This window comes from Mastigoproctus giganteus, chromosome 1, assembly GCF_048544385.1.
Source record: "Mastigoproctus giganteus isolate SK-2022 chromosome 1, ASM4854438v1, whole genome shotgun sequence".
NCBI lineage: Eukaryota > Metazoa > Arthropoda > Arachnida > Uropygi > Thelyphonidae > Mastigoproctus > Mastigoproctus giganteus.
Window position 1 is genome coordinate 247,247,709 of NC_143575.1, and position 21,400 is coordinate 247,269,108.

The window sequence follows — 21,400 nt, forward strand, 5'->3', positions numbered from 1 at the left end:
AAATCAGGAACATGTGATTGAAATAAAGAAACATTAATAAAATAAAAGAGTAGTGTAAGAAGGGGAAAAAATGAATTTGGTTGAGCAACTGCACAAAAGAAAACATGTGAGAAAGTTTAGGTGAGTAGTATGTGACAAGTTTTACTTGTTATTGTCATCAGCATAAACTAAAAAAGGTTTCTAGTAAAACTGTTCAGAGTAATAAATATATTTTAATTTATTACCATAATTTAAACTTTTAAAAATTTCAACCATAATTTCAGTATTTTTTTTATTTGGTAATACTGTATTTGAAGTTTCCATTATATACTGCAGAGTTTTGTTATTGTGTAAAAAGAATAGTACTAAATCAAGCAGCTCATTTTCTGTGTGATTTCATAAATTGCATTGTGAGATGAAATATGAGCTCTACTTGAAGCTTTATGGGACATGGTTCAGAGTAAGATGCATAAAATGAAGTTTTGTGATAAATAAAAACTAAAACAGCAGTAATATGTGGACAAGGGTTTTTTCAAGGACTTTGACTGGACCAATACTGTTATTATTCTAAAAATTTCTAATGTAAAAAGTATTACATGAATACAACAATATACACTGATGAGCCAAAACATTATGACCACCTACCTAATATGATGTTGGTCCTTCACGTGCAGCCAAAACAGCTCGTACCCAGCGAGGAATATAAATGTGTGTTGTGATATCTGGTACCAACATGTAACCAGCAGATCCTTTAGCTCCTGTAAGGTCTGTGGTTGAGATGCTGCAGATCGGAGTTGCTGTTAAAACCACAGGTGCTCGATGGGATTGATTGTCTGGGGAATTTGGAGGCCAGAGCAATACTTGGAAGTCTTCCTCGTGTTCTGCGAACCAGTCTCAAACAATCCAGGCTGTGTGGCATGGTGCATTATCCTGCTGAAAGACTGCACTGACAGAGGGGAAGACTGTTGCCATGAAAGGGTGTACCTGGTCAACAATGATGTTTAGGTAGGTGGTAGACATTAGAGTGCCTGGCACATGGAAGACTGGATCCAGGGTATCCCAGAAGAACATCATCCAAAGCATGACACCACTGCCACCAGCTTGTTTTTGTGCCATGGAGCATCCGGGCACCATCACTTCCCCACATAAACGACTCACACATACCCGGCCGTCCACATGGTGCAACAGGAAACATAATTCATCGAACCAGATGACCTTCTTCCACTCACTCAAGGTCCGGTATCGATGCTAGCATGCCCATTGTATGTGCTGTCGCCGGTGAACCATGGTTAGCATGGACACTTGGAGCGGCTTGTGGCTATGCAGCCCCATTTTCAGCAGGGTGTGATGTACTGTGTATTGTGACAGATTACTCCCATCACCAGCATTCCAATTACTGGCGAGTTGTGCCACAGTCACCCTTCTGTTGCCACATACCATCTGGGAGAGCCTTTGCTCACCTCGAACATTGATGAGCCGTGGTCGTCCAACACCTCTCCGGCAATTTGTGGGTTTCCCCTCCTTGGACCACTTTCAGTAGGTACTAATGACCACTGACTGTGAGCACCCAGCAGCCATGCCGTTTCAGATATGCTCTGACCCAGTTGTCTGACCATTACAGTTTGGCCTTTGGCAAACTCGCTTAAGTCTGCTGCCTTTCCCATCTGAAGAACAAGGGTAACACTGATTAACAGAGCTCAATATCAGGTGTTTTTTATACAGTGTCCCGGCACGCGCCGGGACACTGTATAAAACTGCAGGTAGTTCACCTGCAGTTGCTTCAATTTGCATAACGACTCGCTGTTCATAATGTTTTCGCTCATTGGTGTATTTATTTGTGAGTATACAGACTTTTATAATTTTTTTTTAAAATCTCTTTGTTCTTTATTCTTTTTTCTTAGGAATATGAAATTTATGCATTATTATACTTGCATTAATGTATTTTTCAAAAACGTCGTATAGTCTCCCTTTAGAATATAATGAAGGGAAAAAAAAAAAAAAACACACGAAATCTCCTGTTCACTAGAGTAGCCTGATTATCCTTTAGAGAGTTTCATGTGTGGAGTAAAACCATATTTGGGTTCCCCAGGTCACCTACATGAAACATCTGTATGATATGATGTATGATGGGAAGTATCAGAGCTGCAACAGTACTGTCAGGTCTTGTGGCAAAGGATTAAACAGCAGAAAGCGGGCTGTTTAGTAAATTAATTCTTAAAAAGCCTTATCAGAGTTTCTGTAATATATATGGGTAAATTCTATGTCATTATTTTTTCATCGGATTTTATGTTATCAGTCTTTATTTTTTGCCAAGTACACTAACAAATCAGTCTAAGAGAGGAAAAGTTATTGTTCTTTTTTTTTATCCTTCATTTCACTCATTTTATTTTGTTTTCTTAGGCCCGTCTACAAAGGGGAAATATTTTATTGAAGCAAGGAAGGCTGGACGAAGCTCATTTAGATTTTGAATGGGTGGTAAGTAGTCAAATAATTTTCCTTAAATAGTTCCTTAATAATTTTATTCATTGTTTAGTTGTACCATTTAACTAATTGTGATTTTGTTTACATTATCGTACAAAACATCACAGGACCCCCATCTAATTGCAAGAAACTGTATGACCACAAAATATGTAAATATTTAAGCTCATACAAGTGATGAGCATTAGTCTGGAATTTTATTCAAACATGTATACCAAGAAATGGCACTTCCGTAGCCAGGTGGGCAGGAGCAGCAGTGCGTAGCACACACTTCTTGATTAGACCGGGGTTCGAGCCCATGACCACTAAATACGGAGGATGCGGAAATGTCAGGGAATGACCACCGCATATCCCCGGAGCAATATGGCCTTAGTTGCTAATGCTCCTAAAAACCAAATAGCAAACAAACATACCAAGAAATGAGCAAGGCAATTCAGAGGGGCAGAATGACTGCTGAATAGCAATAAGTCAAATAGATCAAATGTGTTTTTAGTTGGCTCAGTGGCTTATCTGAGCGGAATTAACATCAGGTGTCTGGTTGGCAAAATTTTTTGTTAAAATTTGTTTAAATTTAATTTCTGTAATTTTAAAATCATATTTCAGTAATTTTGTGGTGTGAATTTCTGCAATATTTTGTAAATTTAATCCTTAACTTTTTTAAAGTATTTCCGCTAACTTAAATTCTTTCCAAGCAAACTTTGGTAGCTTAATTTTAGTTTCACAGGTGGATAAAGTTTTAGTAACAGTTTAATTTCCCTAATACTTTAATTTAAATTCTCTAATGCATTGTAAATTTAAATTTCGTAATCTTTCTTAAGTTCAAATTTTACCTAAATAATCAGTTGTTACAAGATCCACTTTCAATGAAAGCCCAAGGACATCATGACTCGGACAGAAATAGCTGTAGGCATATCCAGTGTGAGTCATTAGTTTGCATTTATATAACCTGTGGCATGTATTCTAAGTCAGTATAGTAGACAGATCAAGCTGAACTGATGATTATTTTCTTTGCACCCAATACAAAGAGTGTACTGATCTCAAATTGAAACTTGGTGCATTATGAGAAAATTTAAGTTGCTGAAGAAACAGGTGCTTGCTCTAGAAACAAATGTAACTAGCAGCTTGTTTGGAACTCACGTATCTAGTTACTTGCCTAGTGCTGCACTCCTGATTCAGGTTGAGGGAGATTCTGTTCTCAGGAAAATCGATAACATGTTCTGTAATAAAGATAGGTGGACCAGATAAAATGTAGTTTTACTCTTTGAAATTCTTTATGTGCATTTTATATTTTTACTCTTTATGTAGCGGTGATGTCAAATATTTATTTATTTATTTATTTTTTTTTTTAGCTGAGGCTGGACCCATTAAATCATGAAGCCCAAAGAGCATATTCTGCAATTGAGCCTTTAAAACATGATGTAAATATGGCATATATGATGATCCAAGATAGAAATTTTCCAGAAGCAATTGGAACCTTATCTCGTCTAATCCATGTTAGTAAAGTAAATTTAGAAAAATAGCAAAATGACTCTGTAAATCAGAATTCATTTAATATTTAAAATAGATGCTGAGTTTATAGGGAAAGAATGTTACACTATAATTATTGTAGAAGAAAGGAAATTATTATACCACCAAACTAATACTGCATACTAATTCAGCAATTAAGATTACGCTGGGTTAGGTGTAGCTCTGCTAGCATCAAGATACCTAAACAATAAATCAAGTAAAATTGTAAAATTAAAAAACAAATTAAACTGACTCCCACCTCTGTCAGTGCAAATGCATTCCTGCAGTTGGACTGCTGCTTCTTGGGGCATCACTAGTTTGTTTGATTACCAAAATGTTTATATTGTTTTATATTTTTTTAATATAAAAATAAAGAATTTCTATATTTAAAAAACATTAAGTGGGAAAACATCATTATAAATAATACACTTTGTATTCTTTATCACAAACTTGTTTATGTGGGAAAACTTTTTACCCAGGAACCTTCTTATGCTGGAAAATAATACATCACAATATACAGAGTTGAAATTGGGAATTAGGAAATGGAAAACTTCTTATGCGGGAATTTCTTATCCGGGTTCTACTGTATTTTGTATTGTGCTGTGTTGTGGTTTTGTGTGCAGCTAAGGCCACAAGGTATCAGTACGTTGTGTTTGTATTTGCAGTTTTTTGGTTGGCTTGCCTATTTTCTGGACAAAAAAAGAGAGGGTGTTCTAGAATAAAAAAAAAAAACACCATGCAACTTTTGACCAAATCTGAAATGACCTTTTGCACATAGTGTGGAAGAACAATGAAGTGTGCAGAATAAATTTGTTTAACAGTGACATCTTGTTTTAAAAGGGATTATGATATGAAGGAAATTCAAATGAGGTGCATTCAGAAGAAAAGGAAATGTGAATCAGATAAGAAGAAGAATCAATGATTAATCAGACACTTCTGAAATTTTTAAAAATAAATGACAATGTGAGTTTTGCTGATAAAGTCTAGCAAAAGTGACAAGTTTATTTAAAGAAGACATTAGATATAATGAGAAAAGCCATGTAAGCACTTTTCAAAGATACAAATTGAAAATTTAGCATTAGCATTAGTAGAGGCATACAATGCAAGAAAGCAAGCTTATGAAGCATCAGCCAAAAAAAAAAAAAAAAACCTTCTCATTTCACCCATCCGTTCACTCCAAATGTTTGTCTAGTTCAGCCTTAAATTTATTTAAGTTATCAACTTCCACAACAACAGATGGGAATCTGTTATAGAAATCAACTACTTGCTGGCTAAAATTAAATTTCTGCACATCTATTGTACAACTGTCTTTCCTCAATTTGAATCTATGCCCCATCATGTTCTTAATCTGAGCATGCAGACGTATCCCATCAGCATTGAGCTTGCTTAAACCATTCAAGGCCTTGTACATCTCAATCAGATCACATCACACAGGTACCTAGTCTTCAGATGCTTCAACTTGCAAAACTTAAGCCTCTCTTGGTAAGAGCACCCCTTTGTTCCTCTCACCAGTCTTGTTGCCCTTCTCTCTCTTTGCTAGCAGAGACAAGAGGTTAATCACCTCATTGTCTCTGCTAGCAAAATTCCTATATATCACTGACAAAACTTCATGATCTGCTCTGGCAGCCCATCTGCACTGCTCAAAGAACTTCATATCAGACTGCACAATTACACCCAGGTATTTTTATTCTCCACTTCCCTGAGTGTAGTACCACACAGTTGGTACGCTTCTCTTGAGTTACCTACCCATATGCAGTACTTTTCATTTGTCAATGTTAAACTTCAGTTGCTACCTCTCAGCTCATCTGCTCTGTTGCAGTAGCATACTGCTATTACTGTCATTAACAATGCTGTCAAGCTTCGTATCATCTGAAAACTTGGATAGTATGCCTGATATACCTTCATCAATGTCATTATAAATACAGAAAAAAATGAGCCCAATACGGAATCGCTTCCCTGCGGAATCGACTAATAACATTAGTCCACGAAGAGCAGTGTTCATTTATTACCACTCTGTATACTCCCAATCAACCATCCCTTTATCCATAGCAGCAACTTGCCCTTAATGCCATACTGCACCAATTTGTACAGCAGTCTTTCATGTGCAACAGTATCAAAAGCTTTCCTGAAATCCAAGTATATGATATCAAAATTATTTTTTTGCATCCAATTCCTATGTGACCACATCATAGTATCCAATCAAATTGGTCAGACAAGACTTCCCCTTAACAAACCCATGCTGTGTCTGAACTATAACTGTAGTCTTGTCTAAATGGTCCTGCAATGCTTCTTTAACTAGTGACTCCATTATTTTTCCTGGAACAGAAGTTAAACTAATTATTTGTGTCACCCTTTGAACCCCTTTGTGAATTGGGGATACATTTGCACATCTCCAGTCCATGGGACCTCCCCTGAATCTAAGGATGCTCTCATAATTATGGCTAAGAGTTTGCTAACTTCCCTCACTGCCTCCTTCAATATAACTGGATAGATTCCATCCACCTTTTTTATGTTTAAATTCAACAATTTCTCCTCCACTTTGTTCTCCATTATTACAAAATCATTTAGATCCCTGTTAGTGTTTAGTAAAGTTCTGTCCTCTTCTTTACAGAATTCCTCATGTGTGAATGTAGATGAAAAATACTCATTCAGTTTGTCAGCTATCTGAGCAGGATCATCAACAGTCGAACCACCAACATTAAGTGGACCAATCTGATTCATCCGCTTCCTTCTAGAGTTTACATAAGTAATGGAGTCTTTGTTGTTTTTCTTTGCATCCTTTGCCAAGCACTTCTCGTAATCAGGCTTTGTTTGCTTAACCTCCTTTGTGACTTGATTACAGATTAGCTTATATCTGCCATAGGCTTCCGTGTCACCTGATAATTTATATGCATCCACACATTTTTCTTCTCTGCCAGGAGCCTCATTAATTCATCTGACGTCCATTTGGGTGGTGCAAGAAAGCTCTGGACTTTTTCTGCACTAGCTAAAAAAAAAATTAATAAACCACCTATTTGACTTCCTCTTCACATAGATATCTGTGTAGCTGAGCTTTGAATTCCTAAGCTGGCAACGTCAACCACCCAAGGAGGCAGCTTATTCCAGTGATTAACAACTTGCTGGATGAAACTTTCTGTAATTCAGTCTGAGGCCCCTAGTTCTAGAATCATAACAGTCAAAATTTCATCCCTCATTCATTATACTTTCACATCTCCTCTTAAGGTGTTAGGTTTCCAAGTTGAAACCTGACACCTTACTTGAAGTCTTTCCTCATATGGTAAGACTCACCAGGCTATTTTGACCCTTTAAAGAAGCTCAACATTTTGTTTTTTAGGCAAAGTCTCCATACCTGGACACTGTATTCAAAGTATGGTCTCACCAGTTGCCTTGTGCAGTTGTATTGACTTCCCTATCTCTACAAGCAAATGTTGATAAATCATTGATATGCACTATGGGCTCTCCCTGCTGCTTGTCTTCACTGCTCAGAGAACTTTACGTCCAATCATATCATAACTCCCAGATCTCTTTCTTCCTCTACTATTTTAAATTTAACCTCACTGCTCAAGTGCTGTGCAGTTTGCTGCATTAATATAGCTGCCACTTTTCTGGCCAACCATCCTTGAAGTCTAAGTTGTTCTGAAGAAGCTGTGCATAGTACTCATCATTACCTTCTCTTCTCAATCTTGATATCATTTGCAAACTTTAACATCACACCTTCTGTACCTTTTGTCGATATTATTTATCAAGTGATATTGACAAAGCAAACAGAGTGGTACCATTACCGATCCTTGAGAAACCCAACTTCTTACGCGAGTCCAATCTGAAGAATAATCATTAATCACAACCCTCTGCCTCTTGCCGTGCAGTCATCCTGCAGTCCATCTAAGGATTTTCCACGTGATTCCAGTTCCAGGCATAACCTCTCATGCAGGACTGAATGAAATACTTTGTAATCCAAGTAAACAATGTTGAAATTATTTCTGCATCCAGCTCACAAGTGACTCTGGCAAAATATCTAACCCGGTTGGTTAAACATGATTTTTCCCTCTAAAAAAACCATGCTGTGTTTCCTTCATAATTCCATTTCTATTTAAATGATTCTATAAATTCACTCGTGATCTTCCCTACCACTGAAGTCAGACTGCTAGGGAAAATCATAGTAGTTGCTAGTAGTTACTCACTTCATTCTTAGAGTCACCGTTATGTATTGGTTATACATTGGCACTGCTCCAATCCAAGAGAATAACTCCTGAGGCTAGTGATGACTTCAAAATTAACCCCAATGGTTGAAAGCACTCTTTTGCTGTGTCTCTCTCTCACAATTACTGGATATATATACTATCAACTCTGGGAGGCTTACTTGCCTGTAGGCTCAGTCTTCTGAAATTTCAGTTTCACTAATATCATGCTTTCTAGCTTCATGCACTCAGTTTCTTCTTACCAGGAAGGGATTTTCTTCTGTGAATATTGATGGACCAGAGGGACCAGTACCTGTTCAATTCATCAGTAGGATTATCTATAACTTCCCCCAAATCCATTAAGTGAGGTTCTCATCTGATATGCTCTTTCCTTCTTAATAGTTATATGAGGAAAAACTCCTTTCCCTGTTCTTTTCTTTCTTAGCCAGTGATTTCTCATATCTACCTCTGCCAACCTGTCCTTTTCTGTGATATTGTTGCAGATCAGTTTGTAGCTGTTATAGGCTTCAGTACCTTTTATTGCTCTGTAACTTTCTATTAAACTGTCTAGTTGATTATTCATCTGTCCTGGATCCCTCCTTGTGCTATATTTTCTTAATGATATATATGTTTTCAGGGCTTCTGTGACAAAGTTATACCATGAGTCTAATGTATTTGCAGTCTGTGAGCGATCTCCCCTGTTGATAGAGGCCATGTAGCACCTAAGTTTTACAATCTCCTTTATTGAAATTGTAATCCATTCCTTTGCCTTTAACAATTGCTACCTCTCTCTCTTCATCATCCAACTTATAACTCCGTGATCACTCCTAATTAATGGGTCCTGTATGATCAGTCCTATCATTCCCTCTGGTTTCTGGGACATGATCTGGTCTGGAATATGTTTTTCTCTAATACTTTCCCTAACGTGCTGATACAAATAACAGTTGTCTAGTTGATTTTAAAATTGTTTCCCATGTTGAGTTCCCTTCCATTTGCTCCAGTCGGGAGAAAATTGAAGTCACCCATAATAAGATATTCACACTTGCGCGCCCATTCCATTTGCATGTAGAGGCTACCATCATAATCTTCTGATCTGTAGATCACTTCTACTCTCATTGTACCTTTGCTTCCAGCTAACTCACACCACACATATTCTGTACTAGCATGTGTAACTTCTGAATCTGGTACTGTTTTTTGTACTGAAGCTGCTTTTGATTAGAATGATCACATTGCCTCTTCTATTTTCCCTATCCTTCCTAAATGCATTTTACATACCGTAATGAAACTCATCATCTCGTATTTCTGGGTAGCACCATGTTTCTGTCAGCCATATTATGTTAGTATTAGTTGTCCTAACTAGGAGTTTACTGTATATACAGTTAAGATTAAGTGTTCTTATATAGTTTACTATTCTGACACATCCCTTGAAATCATTTAAGTTTGTTTCCCTATTATGAGGTTCCCATTTATTCTTAACTACCTTCCAAACAGCTTGCCAAAATCAGCTGTTGTGAAACAAACCAGAATCCTTGGTGTGTGCAACTGTTGCATTGTTCCATATCAGATAAATGTGTATTTGTAATACACCCCCCCCCCCACAACTAAAGTTTTCTCTGAACCCTTAAGGTATCCTCAGAGATACTGGCAAGAACCCTTGCACCCTCTTTGTTCAAGTGTAATCTCATCTCTATAAAATAGATTCCTTCTACCTACTACATGTGCACACTACACTGATAAAAAATTTCCCCTCAAAAGTCTTATTAGTATCTCAATCCTGAGTTAATCCACAAAGCATTTAGCATATAATCCTTCCCATTGTGCCTGGGCAGAATTGCAGGCATACATACATCCTGAGCTAACTTATGGCACTTTTTCAGCATTGTCCTGTATTTTTCCAACAACTCATCAGTTCATGTGTGCTTAATAACATTAGTAATCCACATGAATAATAATACAGGCATACCTCGGTTAACGTTACCTCTGATAACGAAGCTTCGATATAACGAAGTCGGCAATTTCAAGCCCCATTTAACATAAAAAAAATATATTCCAGTTTAATCACCTGAAATCTAAACAAACTGAAGAAATTACGGAAACCTTTGGGGCTTCTCGTGGTTGGTTCGAGAAATTTAAAAAACGGGCCAGGATTCATAGTGTAAAATTAACAGGAGAAGCTGCAAATAAGTTTCCAAAAAAACTAAAGGAAATAATTGAACGTGAAAATTTTCCAAATTTGGTGTTCAATGTTGACGAAAGCGGTTTGTTCTGGAAACGGCTACCAACAAAAAGCTTCATATCTATTGAAGAAAAATCAGCTGCTGGGTTCAAAGCAGCCAAAGACCGTTTAACGTTACTCTTTGGATCAAATGCCTCTGGCGATTATAAATTAAAATTGTTATTAGTTTACCATTCAGAAAATCCGAGGGCGTTAAAAGGTAACATAAAAATGAATTCACCTGTAATATGGAAAGCAAATAGAAAAGCGTGGGTTACCAAGGAGTTATTTACTGATTGGTTTGTTAACCACTTTTGTCCTGAAGTAAAACGGTATTGTCAAAAAAACAACTTTGAAGAAAAAGCTCTTTTGTTGTTAGACAATGCTCCGGGACATCCTACTGATCTTAACACGTTGCATTCCTGTCAAAGTTGTGTTTCTTCCAGCAAACACAACTTCCCTGATTCAACCATTGGATCAGGGAGGAAAAGCATCATTTAAAGCTTATTATCTGCGTCGAACATTAAGCAGTTTAACTGAACTAGAGGATAAAGAGGAAATGACAGTTAAAACTTTTTGGAAAAACTACACCATTAAAAACGCAATTGAAAACATTGATAGTTCTTGGAAAGAAGTCACTAAGAAATGCTTAAATGGAGTTTGGCGCAAAATATGGCCAGAAGTTGTACTAGAAGAAGAAAATAACATCCAAGAAATTGGAAATGAAGTTATCCAGATGGCTCAATCAATAGGTTTCGAAAATGTCAATGAAGAGGATTTTAGAAATTTATTGAATGCAGAAGATAATGGTTTTTCAGTGGAAGATTTAGAAAACCTTGTTAGCAATGAAGACGAAGTTAAAGACGTTCCTGCCGAAAAAGTGTTAACAACCAAAGATTTAAAAAGGTGCTTAAATGACATTGAAAACGTTAAATTTTTTTAGTGAAAATGATCCTGATTTAGGAAGAAGTATTATTGTTAAGCGATCAGTATTAAATGCAATAACTCCGTATAGGCAATTGTTAAATGAAAGAGAAAAAGAGCATAAACAATCAACTTTAGACTCGTATTTTAAAATGTGATTTCACTTTGTATATAAGTTGACTGTTTATTTAATAAAACTTTTCTTTGTCCGAAAAAAAAGCTTTTCATTTTCTTTACGTAAGAACGTATCCCTATTCTGGCCATAGTATTTTTACCTCTGAAAACGAAGTTTCGCTTAACGAAGTAATTTCGTGGAACGCATCCTATTCGTTATTCGAGGTATGCCTGTATTCTCTTTACCGTCTTTAATGGTATTTACATGGTATTTAAAAAATGAAACAAAAATAATTGAATAGATGTAATAGAATAGAAGTAATAGCTTAAACAAGAAGAAGAAATTATGAAAATAATTTTTGATAATTATGAGACACCGGTTTTGACACAGAACATTGGCTTCAATCGTTTATTTCTTCAGCCCCCTTTTAAAGGCATTATTTATTTCTTCATTTCTTTACTGTTTATTCTTTCTTTATTTCTTTACTGTTTATTCTTTCTTTATTTCTTTACTGTTTATTCTTTCTTTATTTCTTTACTGTTTATTCTTTCTTTATTTCTTTACTGTTTATTCTTTCTTCATTTATTAAATAGTTTAGTGATGATATAGGATTCATTGTCGACAGATTCTTATTGCCTTCAAAGTTCTAAATAATGTTATGAGTAAAAATCATAAGTTGTCAGTATGAAATTAAAATTATCCTTATAAATCTGTAAATCATTCCATTATGGACAAGTTTCATATAAGTAATTTTATAGCATGGCTGTAAAATTGTTTAGTTTCAAAGAATTATGACATTCGAAGAAGTATGATAAATTAGCATTGTTTCTAAAAAAAACTTTACGAAACTTGCATTCTAGCTATATGGTTTAATGTTCTGGAGAGTTGAAAGAAGTAATATTAAAAGTAAATTAAAGAACTAAAATAATTTAAACTCCAAATAATCCCAGAAAAGGTGCACTTTTCTCATGTTACTATGAAATTAAACTGTATAAAAAACATAAGGAAGCATGAAGGAACCCAGGATCCTAACATCGGACTTTTATAAGCATCAGCAGTTGGTTGAAATGTGTGTGAATACAAAGAAAACATAATTTTATATATATCAGTTGCCATATCTGATAAAAGTTAAAACTATATCAGATTTTGAATTTGTACATAACAGAAGAAACCAGACTCATCTCTCTCTCTCTCTCTCTCTCTCTCTCTCTCTCTCTCTCTCTCTCTCTCTCTCTCTCTCTCTCTCTCTCTCCCCCTTCTTATTGCATTAACACCATTTGGACCTAATGATGATTCTTACAAAGGCCATTAAGACTCTTGATTCCTTCATACTGAAGTATGAAGGAACCAAGGTGCATTTTTTCCTGAGGATTTGGAGTTTGCTCTTTAGTTCCTTGAATGTATTTTTAATTTTACTTCTATTAACTCTCGAACACATTAAACCATATAGTTAGAAGCAAGTTTCAAAAATATTTTTTTAAAACAGTGCTATAAAATTGCATAGCTGTGCAGCTTATTCGTAAATGAATAACAATTAACAGAAGTTGTAAGGGGAATTTTAATTTTATATTGACAACTTATGATTTGCACCATAAGTGCAATATTAGTCTGCCTTTGTCATCATTAAACAGTATTTAAGAATTGAAGAAAGAATAAATGATTCTACCACATAAATGATATAGTTAGGAGATAACCATATCATTTAATGTATTGGGAGAGTTGAAATTCATAATAATTGCAATAATACTACACCAACCGTAAAACTGATTCTTTATTAAAATAAAAACAGTATAATGAAAACTGGATTAAAATTAAACTGGTAATAAAATATACTGTTTATACAATAAAACCATAAAATAAAGCATATAAAATGTACAATGAAATAAAACACAATATAAATCATGGAATAAAAGGGATAAAAACACCACTGTTAGCTTTCAAAGGCATCCACTTCCTTTATCAACAGTAATACTTAACGTGCTATAGTACATCCTTAAATATCTGCAGGATCATGGTTCTCAGCATGTGTTACTGCAGGAGCATGGGCAGTATCCTCCATACATGCATTGGAACCAGAAATGGCTTGGGAGCATGCTGGGTGGAACCGCTTATCCCGTCCAAGAATTGAAGAGGGGATGAATACAGATTCCCCCTGTCTCTATTAATAGTGTTACACTCGGAAGAGCAGATCCGCAAACTCTCGAGCAATTTGCAGTTCCAAAATCTATGTGAATGACAACAATAGCTTCAACTGGAGATATTTGGTGGTTCTTCTCCAAAAATGTTTGGCCACAGCAGATTTCATGTAGTCCTTATCACATTAATATGTTCCCCCACACGATCTTTGAAATGGCATTTTGTTTCCCCAACATAACACTCCCCACAATCTAAAAATTTTATCTCTTATATGACCCCACTTGTACCTTCCAGGTGCCTCCATAGCCAGGTGGGAAGGAGCAGCAGTGTGTAGCACACACTTCTTGATTAGACCGGGGTTCGAGCCTGTCACCACCAAATATGGAGGATGCGGAAAGGTCAGGGAATGACCACCGCATATCCCGGAGCAATATGGCCTTAGTTGCTAATGCTCCTAAAAAAAAAAAACCAAACAAACTTGTCCAGGATTTTTAATGGGTGTTTTCCATTAAAACCTCTGGGCATGGAAACGATACATCGGCGATACATTTGCCATCATACAGAGGGGGGAGAGAGAGGATGAAGTGCTTAGTTTTCTCGATAGCTTGTCCTCTTTTATTCTCTTTATTCAGCTTACCTTGGAGGTGGAAGGGGATGTTACTCTCCCTTCCCTTGATGTGTTGGTTCATAGGTATGGCCCCAGAGTGAAAACTGGTGTGTATAGAAAATGCATGTGCCGGGGCCAATATACACATTAAAATATGACACAAGCCAACATCACAAGAATAGTGTTGTTAGGGTTGGTTCCCATTGTAGCACCTCCGAAGATAGAAAAGAAGAGATTAAACGTGTAACAGCAGATCTCAAGAAATGTGGGTACCTCCAGAGGATTTTGGATAAACATGCCGGGAAGCGGGGCACAGATGTAGAGAGCTGTTCACTCACAGTGCCACCGCATACATTCCCTACTATCTGGACTTACCTGAACAAATTGCCAGACACACTGTGTGCAATTGCCAGGGCAAGGGTTGCACAAAGTTGTGTCAAAGATTAAGGATCTCATACCTATGGAAGATACAAGTGGAGTCATATATGAGATAAAATGCCTGGATTGTGGGGAGTGTTATGTTGGGGAAACAAAGTGCCATTTCAAAGATCGTGTGGGGGAACATATTAATGCGATAAAGACCATATAGATTATGGGAAATCTGCTGTGCAGAACATTTTTGGGAGAAGATGTCGACTGTTTGCATAGATTTTGAACCGCAAATGGCTCGAGAATTTGCGGATCTGCTCTTCTGAGTGTAACACTATTAATAGAGACGGGGGAATCTGTATTCATCCCCTCTTTGAAACTGTGATTCTTGGACAGGATGAGTGGTTCCACCTGGCATGCTCCCGAGCCATTTCCGGTTCCAATGCACGTATGGAGGATACTGCCCATGCTCCTGCGGTAACACGTGCTGAGAACCATGATCCTGCAGATATTTAAGGATGTACTATAGCACGTTAAGTATTACTGTTGATAAAGGAGGCGGATGCCTTTGAAAGCTACAGTGGTGTTTTTATCGCTTTTATTCCATGATTTATATCGTGTTTTATTTCATTGTACATTTTACATGCTTTATTTTTATGTGTATTTTATTACCATTTTCATTTTAATCCAATTTTTATTTTTATTTTAATCAAGTATAAGTTTTATGGTTGGTGTAGTATTATTGCTGTTATTATGAATTCAGACATTCCCAACTCCAGAAACTTGTTTGAAGAAAGGGAGTTGAAAGTTTTCTAAACATTATTAAGAGCAGTGCTAATTTAGAGAGTGAATAAGTTGGACTTCATTGCTTGCATTTTTGAAGTAGTACAGTTATTCATACCTTGTATTTTTCTGTGTGCATAAATTCAACTTTTCTAAAACTATATATTAATCATATGTTCTGTATACTGCTTGTCAATAGGATTATTTGCATCCAGATTTTTTTCTCCCCTTTTTTTAAACAGGAATTGCCTTGGGATGTTGAACTTCGGGAGATGAGGGCAAACTGTTATGAAGCCATGGGTGACTATATCAATGCCATTGGAGATCTTAGACCAACAACAAAGCTTCGATCTGATAATACCAAAGGATTTTTAAGGCTTAGTCTTCTGTATTATGAAGTTGGAGAAACAGAGGAATCATTAAAGTGTGTTCATATTAATTAAAAATTAAAACTTGATAGAATAACTTATTATTTCGTGCTTAAGTAATTACCACAGATTAACCTTCCATCATGATATTAGTTAAAGGCAACTTAATTTTTTTCCCTTATATTTAATTACACAAAAGAAACTTACTACTAGAGATTATAAATCTTTTTGATGTAACTTAATTTCCCTGTCTTTCCTTATTATTACTGAAATTATAGTAGACTCCCAACTAGCCAGGGTAATTGGGAAATAAATTTTTCTGGATAATCAGCAAAATGAAAGAAAAACTTATAAATGTGGAAAAAAATTTTAAATTTATTTAATAAATTACATTAAATATTACGATTGAACCAAATAAATTATATGCATTTTAAACAGTGGCAATGTTTGTTTAAAACAGAAATGGGACTGTTCTTTCTATTTAGCATTTAGCAGCATCTTGTCAGCAAGATTTTTTTTTTTTTTTTGGTAGTTGTTGGCGCATCGGCTTCTGTGGTCATAATGCACCTCCCAAGGTTTTTGCAGTACTTTGATCCAAGCCCGAGGCAGGATTTGAACCCACGACCTGTGGGTTGCCAGGCAGGCACTTTACCCACCCGGCTAGCCCGGTCGGCTATCAGCAAGATTATTGTTCCATGTAATCGAGTAGACTCTCATTAAAATTGACAGTTTAGCATCTCTGTCATGTTTATTGATAGCTGCAATTTTTGCTAAACAGTCTCATTTCTGTTTTAAACAAACATTGTCGCTGTTTAAAATGCATATAATTTATTTGGTTCAATCATAATGTTAAAAGAAAGAAAGTGAATTTGAGAAATAACTTTGAAACCTGAAGGATATATTTTTTTTGTACAAATACTATATAAAAATAATTTTTCTATTATAAATAATTGTTTAATTAGAATTGTCTGTGGTGTGTTTTTTTTATGATAACCCCAAACACTAAACATAATAGAATGTATAATACTTTAATGCCATGTGTGGGCTGAAGGTTGAGAAGACAAATGAATATTTATTGATATTAGCCTTGAATTTCTTGAATTTTTAGGTTGTAATTTTGCAAAATACATACGAAGGAAAGTTATTCCAAAAAACAGAAAAGGAGAAATAAATAAGGAAGAGGAAATGTTCTGAGTTTGGAGTTGTAATAGACAGTGGAGAGAGCTTTAAGAGCTGGGTCAATAATTGAACTAACTGGCCTCTTTTAAATAATCTAGGAGTTTGAGAGAGGTTTTGGAACATCACCCACAGACATTTACTGTTCAAGGTTTAGGCCTAAATGGATATCAGATGGACTAATCAGATGTCACAGAAGCCTGTGATAGATACAAGCTACTCTGTAATCAATTCACAATGGAGATTAGGAAAATGAAGGCAGATTACAAGAAATCTTTGGCAAAGGATGCAAAGAAAAACAGCAAAGACTTTACTTTTATAAACTCTAGAAGGAAAGGGATGAATCAGATTGGTCCACTTGATATTGATGGTTCAACTGTTGATGATCCTGCTCAGATAGCTGACAAACTCAATGAGTATTTTACATCTACATTCACACATGAGGAATTCTGGAAATAAGTGGAGGCCAGAGGTTTATAAAACTCTAATAGGGAGCTAAATGACTGTAATAACTAAGAGCAAAGTGGAGGAGAAATTGTTGAAGTTAAATATAAAAAAGGCACCTGGGGTGGTGGCATCTATTCAGTTATATTAAGGGAGGCAGCAAAGGAAGTAAGCAAACCCTTAGCCATAATTGTGAGAGCATCCTTGGATTCAGGGGAGGTCCCTATGGACTCAAGAAGTGCAAATGTATCCCCAATTCAAAAAGGGAGATCAATGGATAACATGAGTAATTACAGACCTGTTAGTTTAACTTCTGTTCCAGGGAAAGTAATGGAGTCACTGGTTAAAGAAGCAATGCAGGATCATCTAGACAAAACTGCAGTTATAGTTCAGACCCATGCTGTGTCTGAACTATAACTGCAGTTATGCTGTGTCTGAACTATGACTGCAGTTATAGTTCAGACACAGCATGGGTTTGTTAAGCGGAAATGTTGCCTGACCAACTTGATTGGATGCTACGATGTGGTCACAAAGGAACTGGATATAAAAAATAATTTTGATATCATATACTTGGATTTCAGGTAAGCTTTTGATACTGTTGTTACTTAAGACTGCTATACAAATTGGAGCAGTGTGGCATTAATGGCAAGTTGCTACATTGGATAAAAGGATGATTGAGTGGGAGAAGACAGAGTGATAATCAGTGGGCACTGCTCGTCATTGACTAATGTTACTGGTGGACTCCCCAGGGTTCAATGTTGGGACCATTGTTGTTTTCTATATTTATGAATGATATCGTAATAACCTTAATGTCCAAGTTTGCAGATGATACAAAGGTTGGCAGGGTTGTTAATGACAGTAACAATGTTTATGTGGCGGAAACAGGATCTAGTAGAAAAGCTGGGCAGATGGGCTGAGAGGTGCAACTGAAATTTAACATTGACAAATGAAAAGTACTGCATGTGGGTAGCAGTGACCCCTGAGTAATGTACCCACTGTGTAGCATTACACTGAGGGTAGTGAAGAATGAAAGAGACTTGGGGGTAATTGTGCCACCAGATATGAAGTTTTCAGAGCAGCGCAGACGGGCTACCAGAGCAGCTCATGTGGGTTTTGTCAATGATATACAGGAACTTTGCTAGCAGTGATAAGGAGGTGATTATATCTTTATATAAGGCAGTGTTCGGGCCACACCTTGATATTACAGGCCTCTTACAGGTCTGGAGGCCTCGTGTTAGGAAGGATTTAGAGCTACTGGAACAAGTACTGAGAAGAGTAACGAGATTGGTGAGGGGAAAAATGGAGTTCTCTTACCAAGAAAGGCTTAAGTTCTGCAAATTACAGCATCTGGTGACAAGGCACCTGCAAAGTGATCTGATTGAGGTGTTTAAGGCTTTGAATGGTTTTAACAAGCTCATTTCTGATGGAATTCTTTCTCTTGCTCAGATTACACACCTGATGGGACATAAATTCAAATTGAGGATAGAAAGTTGCAGAATAGATGTGTAGAAATTTGCCTTTAGCCAGTGAGTGGTTGATTGCCGGAACAAACTTCCATCTGTGATTATGGAAGTTGAAAGCTTAAATAAATTCAACGAAGAACTGGACAAACATTTTGTAGAAAATGGATAGGTGAATGGGAAGTGTTGTTGTAGTGGGGTTTTTTTTTTTTTTTTTTCTTTTTTTGGCTGATTTGGTATAAGCTTGCTGTCTTGCATCGTATACCACTACTAATGTGAATGCTATTATTATTACTGGTTGAGGAACTCTCTGACTATCGTAGAGATATTCAGGATCGCAGCTTTCTGGAGTTCCACATAAATGTTCTCTTGGAGGCTGGGAAGCTGGCAGCAATACGCTAGGTTCTTATGGTCACAGGTATATGGTCACCTGTGACCATAAGAACACATTGACAAGATGACGTGACACGGTGATCGGGAGAGTCATTACTTGTTCCATATTTTTTTGACTTTCTATCTGTGTACTTCCTGATCTTTTCCTCATAGGTTTAAGATTGCTGGCTTTGGGCACCACTATGCTGATGGTGTAAGCAGCAATTTCCTTCTTGTTGTTGAGGGTTATGTCTGGTCTATTGTGTGGGATCGTCTTGTTCATTATTATGCCATGGTCCCAGCATAGTTTGTTAGTATGGCTCTAGTACAGTCTGGAGTTTGTATTTGTAATATATCTTTGATCAGCTGGTATTTTTGACTAGATTCTGATGTATTATCATTGCGACCTAAATGTGTTTATAAGTGAACTCCATCTAAGTGATAACCCTGCATCCATCGCTAATGTGCGGGATTGTTTCTAGGGCCAGGTGGCACCTTCGATGTGTGTGTGTGTCCTCTGTTACTCTGGGATCCTTGGCAGTGTATGTCGTGTTGTTGATTACCTGGTCTTGGATGGCGGGCATACTTCCTTTAGTCTCGGAAGAGCCTCCCACTTGTGAGCCATGTGTTGGAAGCCATATTTTCTATGTAGTCTTGATGAAGGTGAATGTAGTGTCTGCCGTGTGGTGCCTTCTTCACTTAACTTTCTGTCATGATTTTCTCTCTGTGTGTGAGTAGTATCTCCTCGTTGAGGTTAAGTGGTGTGTGCTGTTTGTCTCTTCCTTATGGCTTGGTAGATTGGCATTGTGTTTTTCCTGGAAGTAATCCCTCAAATTCTTAATCTCCTGCTTCTGGTTTTCAGTGAGGTCTGTCAAACCCCTTTCCTCTGTTATGGGCTATGGTCAGTCCCTTAATGGCTAACTGTGGTGTTGGCAGCTCCTGTTAATCATTATCCCAATCGATCTCCTGATCTCTTCCAGCTCAGTGTTAGTCTAGTCGATTATCTTAAAGGAATTTGTTAGTACTGGAACTGCATAGCCATTTTAGGCTCTGATCGTGTTCCCACCATTCAGCTTTGATATTAGCAGTCATTCTCAGTCTCTGATAGTATTTCTCAGTGAGGCTGGCCTTGATCTCCTTGTATTTTGTTGAATCTGTATCATCCCTCGATATCTGTAGGTCTCTCTTTCGCTCTCCCCCCCCCCCCCTCCCTCTGTCATGGCTTCAGTCTTGTCTTCAGTTGCTAGTTTTAGCCAACTGGATTTCCCTGATGCAATTTGTGGGTCTTATATTTGTCTAGCCCAGATTGCATCCTGATAATGTTGGACTTTTATTATTAGTACAATTAGCCATATGGTGCAAGGAAGTCAAAGACTTTCTGCACCAGCCAAAAAAATATTTGAGTTACCCTGAGAGAGAGAGAGACAGAGAGAGAGAGAGAATCAATAAGAAAGAGAAGAATGATGATATCCAGCTCAGGACCTTGGGTGTGCCAAGCCCATACTCACCAGATGTTTTATTCTTGGTTGCTGCATAGAGTTTGATGTCATCCATGTACATCAGCAACAGAGAGTGTCCAGTTCTTCATCTGTAGTTGCTGTTATTGAGTATGGTGGACAGTGGATTGAGTGCTGGATAGAACCACAACAGCCTAAGAGTATCTCCCTGGAGGATACCTCTTCTGATGGGGATCAGTCTGGTTGTGATGTTCTCAACCACAGTTGCTTCTAGGAAATGCATCAGGTTGACTTTGTAGTTCTTCAGTGTCTCTATCAGCCAGCTGTGGGGCACAGAGTCGAAGGTGGTGCAGTAGTCAATGTAGGTCATGTACAGGTTCCGGTGCTTCTTTTAGGCGTGCTGCATAACTGCCACATGAATGGTCAATTGCTCCTTGCATCCTTTCCTCATCTCCTTGCGTACCTTCTATTGCTTAGCCATGATGTTCTATCTCTCCAAGTGGTCTGATATCTTCTTGGTTATGTAGTAGTAGTAGTAGTAGTAGTAGTGGCATTGTGATGCAAGAAAGCAAGTGTATGAGCTTATGCAGCATCAGCCAAAAAAAAAAAAAAAAAAAAAAAAAATCACACCATTCCCTCCAAATTATGTCTGTCCAGTTCCTCCTTAAATTTATTCAACCTATCAACTTCCACAACGACAGATGGAAGTTTGTTCCAGCAATTAACCACCCGCTGGCTAAAGGCAAATTCCACACATCTATTCTACATCTGTCTTTTCTTAATTTGAATTTATGCTCCCTTAGATTCGTAATCTGAACAAGTGGAAGGATTCC

The 21,400-nt window shown here is 37.0% G+C and overlaps 1 protein-coding gene across 1 annotated transcript in view; it reads left to right on the plus strand.

The window, feature by feature from the left end:
• The window catches only part of P58IPK (dnaJ homolog subfamily C member P58IPK), a 156,130-nt gene that overhangs the window by 62,001 nt on the left and 72,729 nt on the right, over positions 1-21,400 (plus strand). The window contains exons 4-6 of the mRNA XM_090385370.1: positions 2,380-2,454; positions 3,807-3,950; positions 15,533-15,714. Of these exons, the coding sequence (XP_090241496.1) occupies positions 2,380-2,454; positions 3,807-3,950; positions 15,533-15,714 (401 nt within the window). The remainder of the gene's footprint in view (positions 1-2,379; positions 2,455-3,806; positions 3,951-15,532; positions 15,715-21,400) is intronic.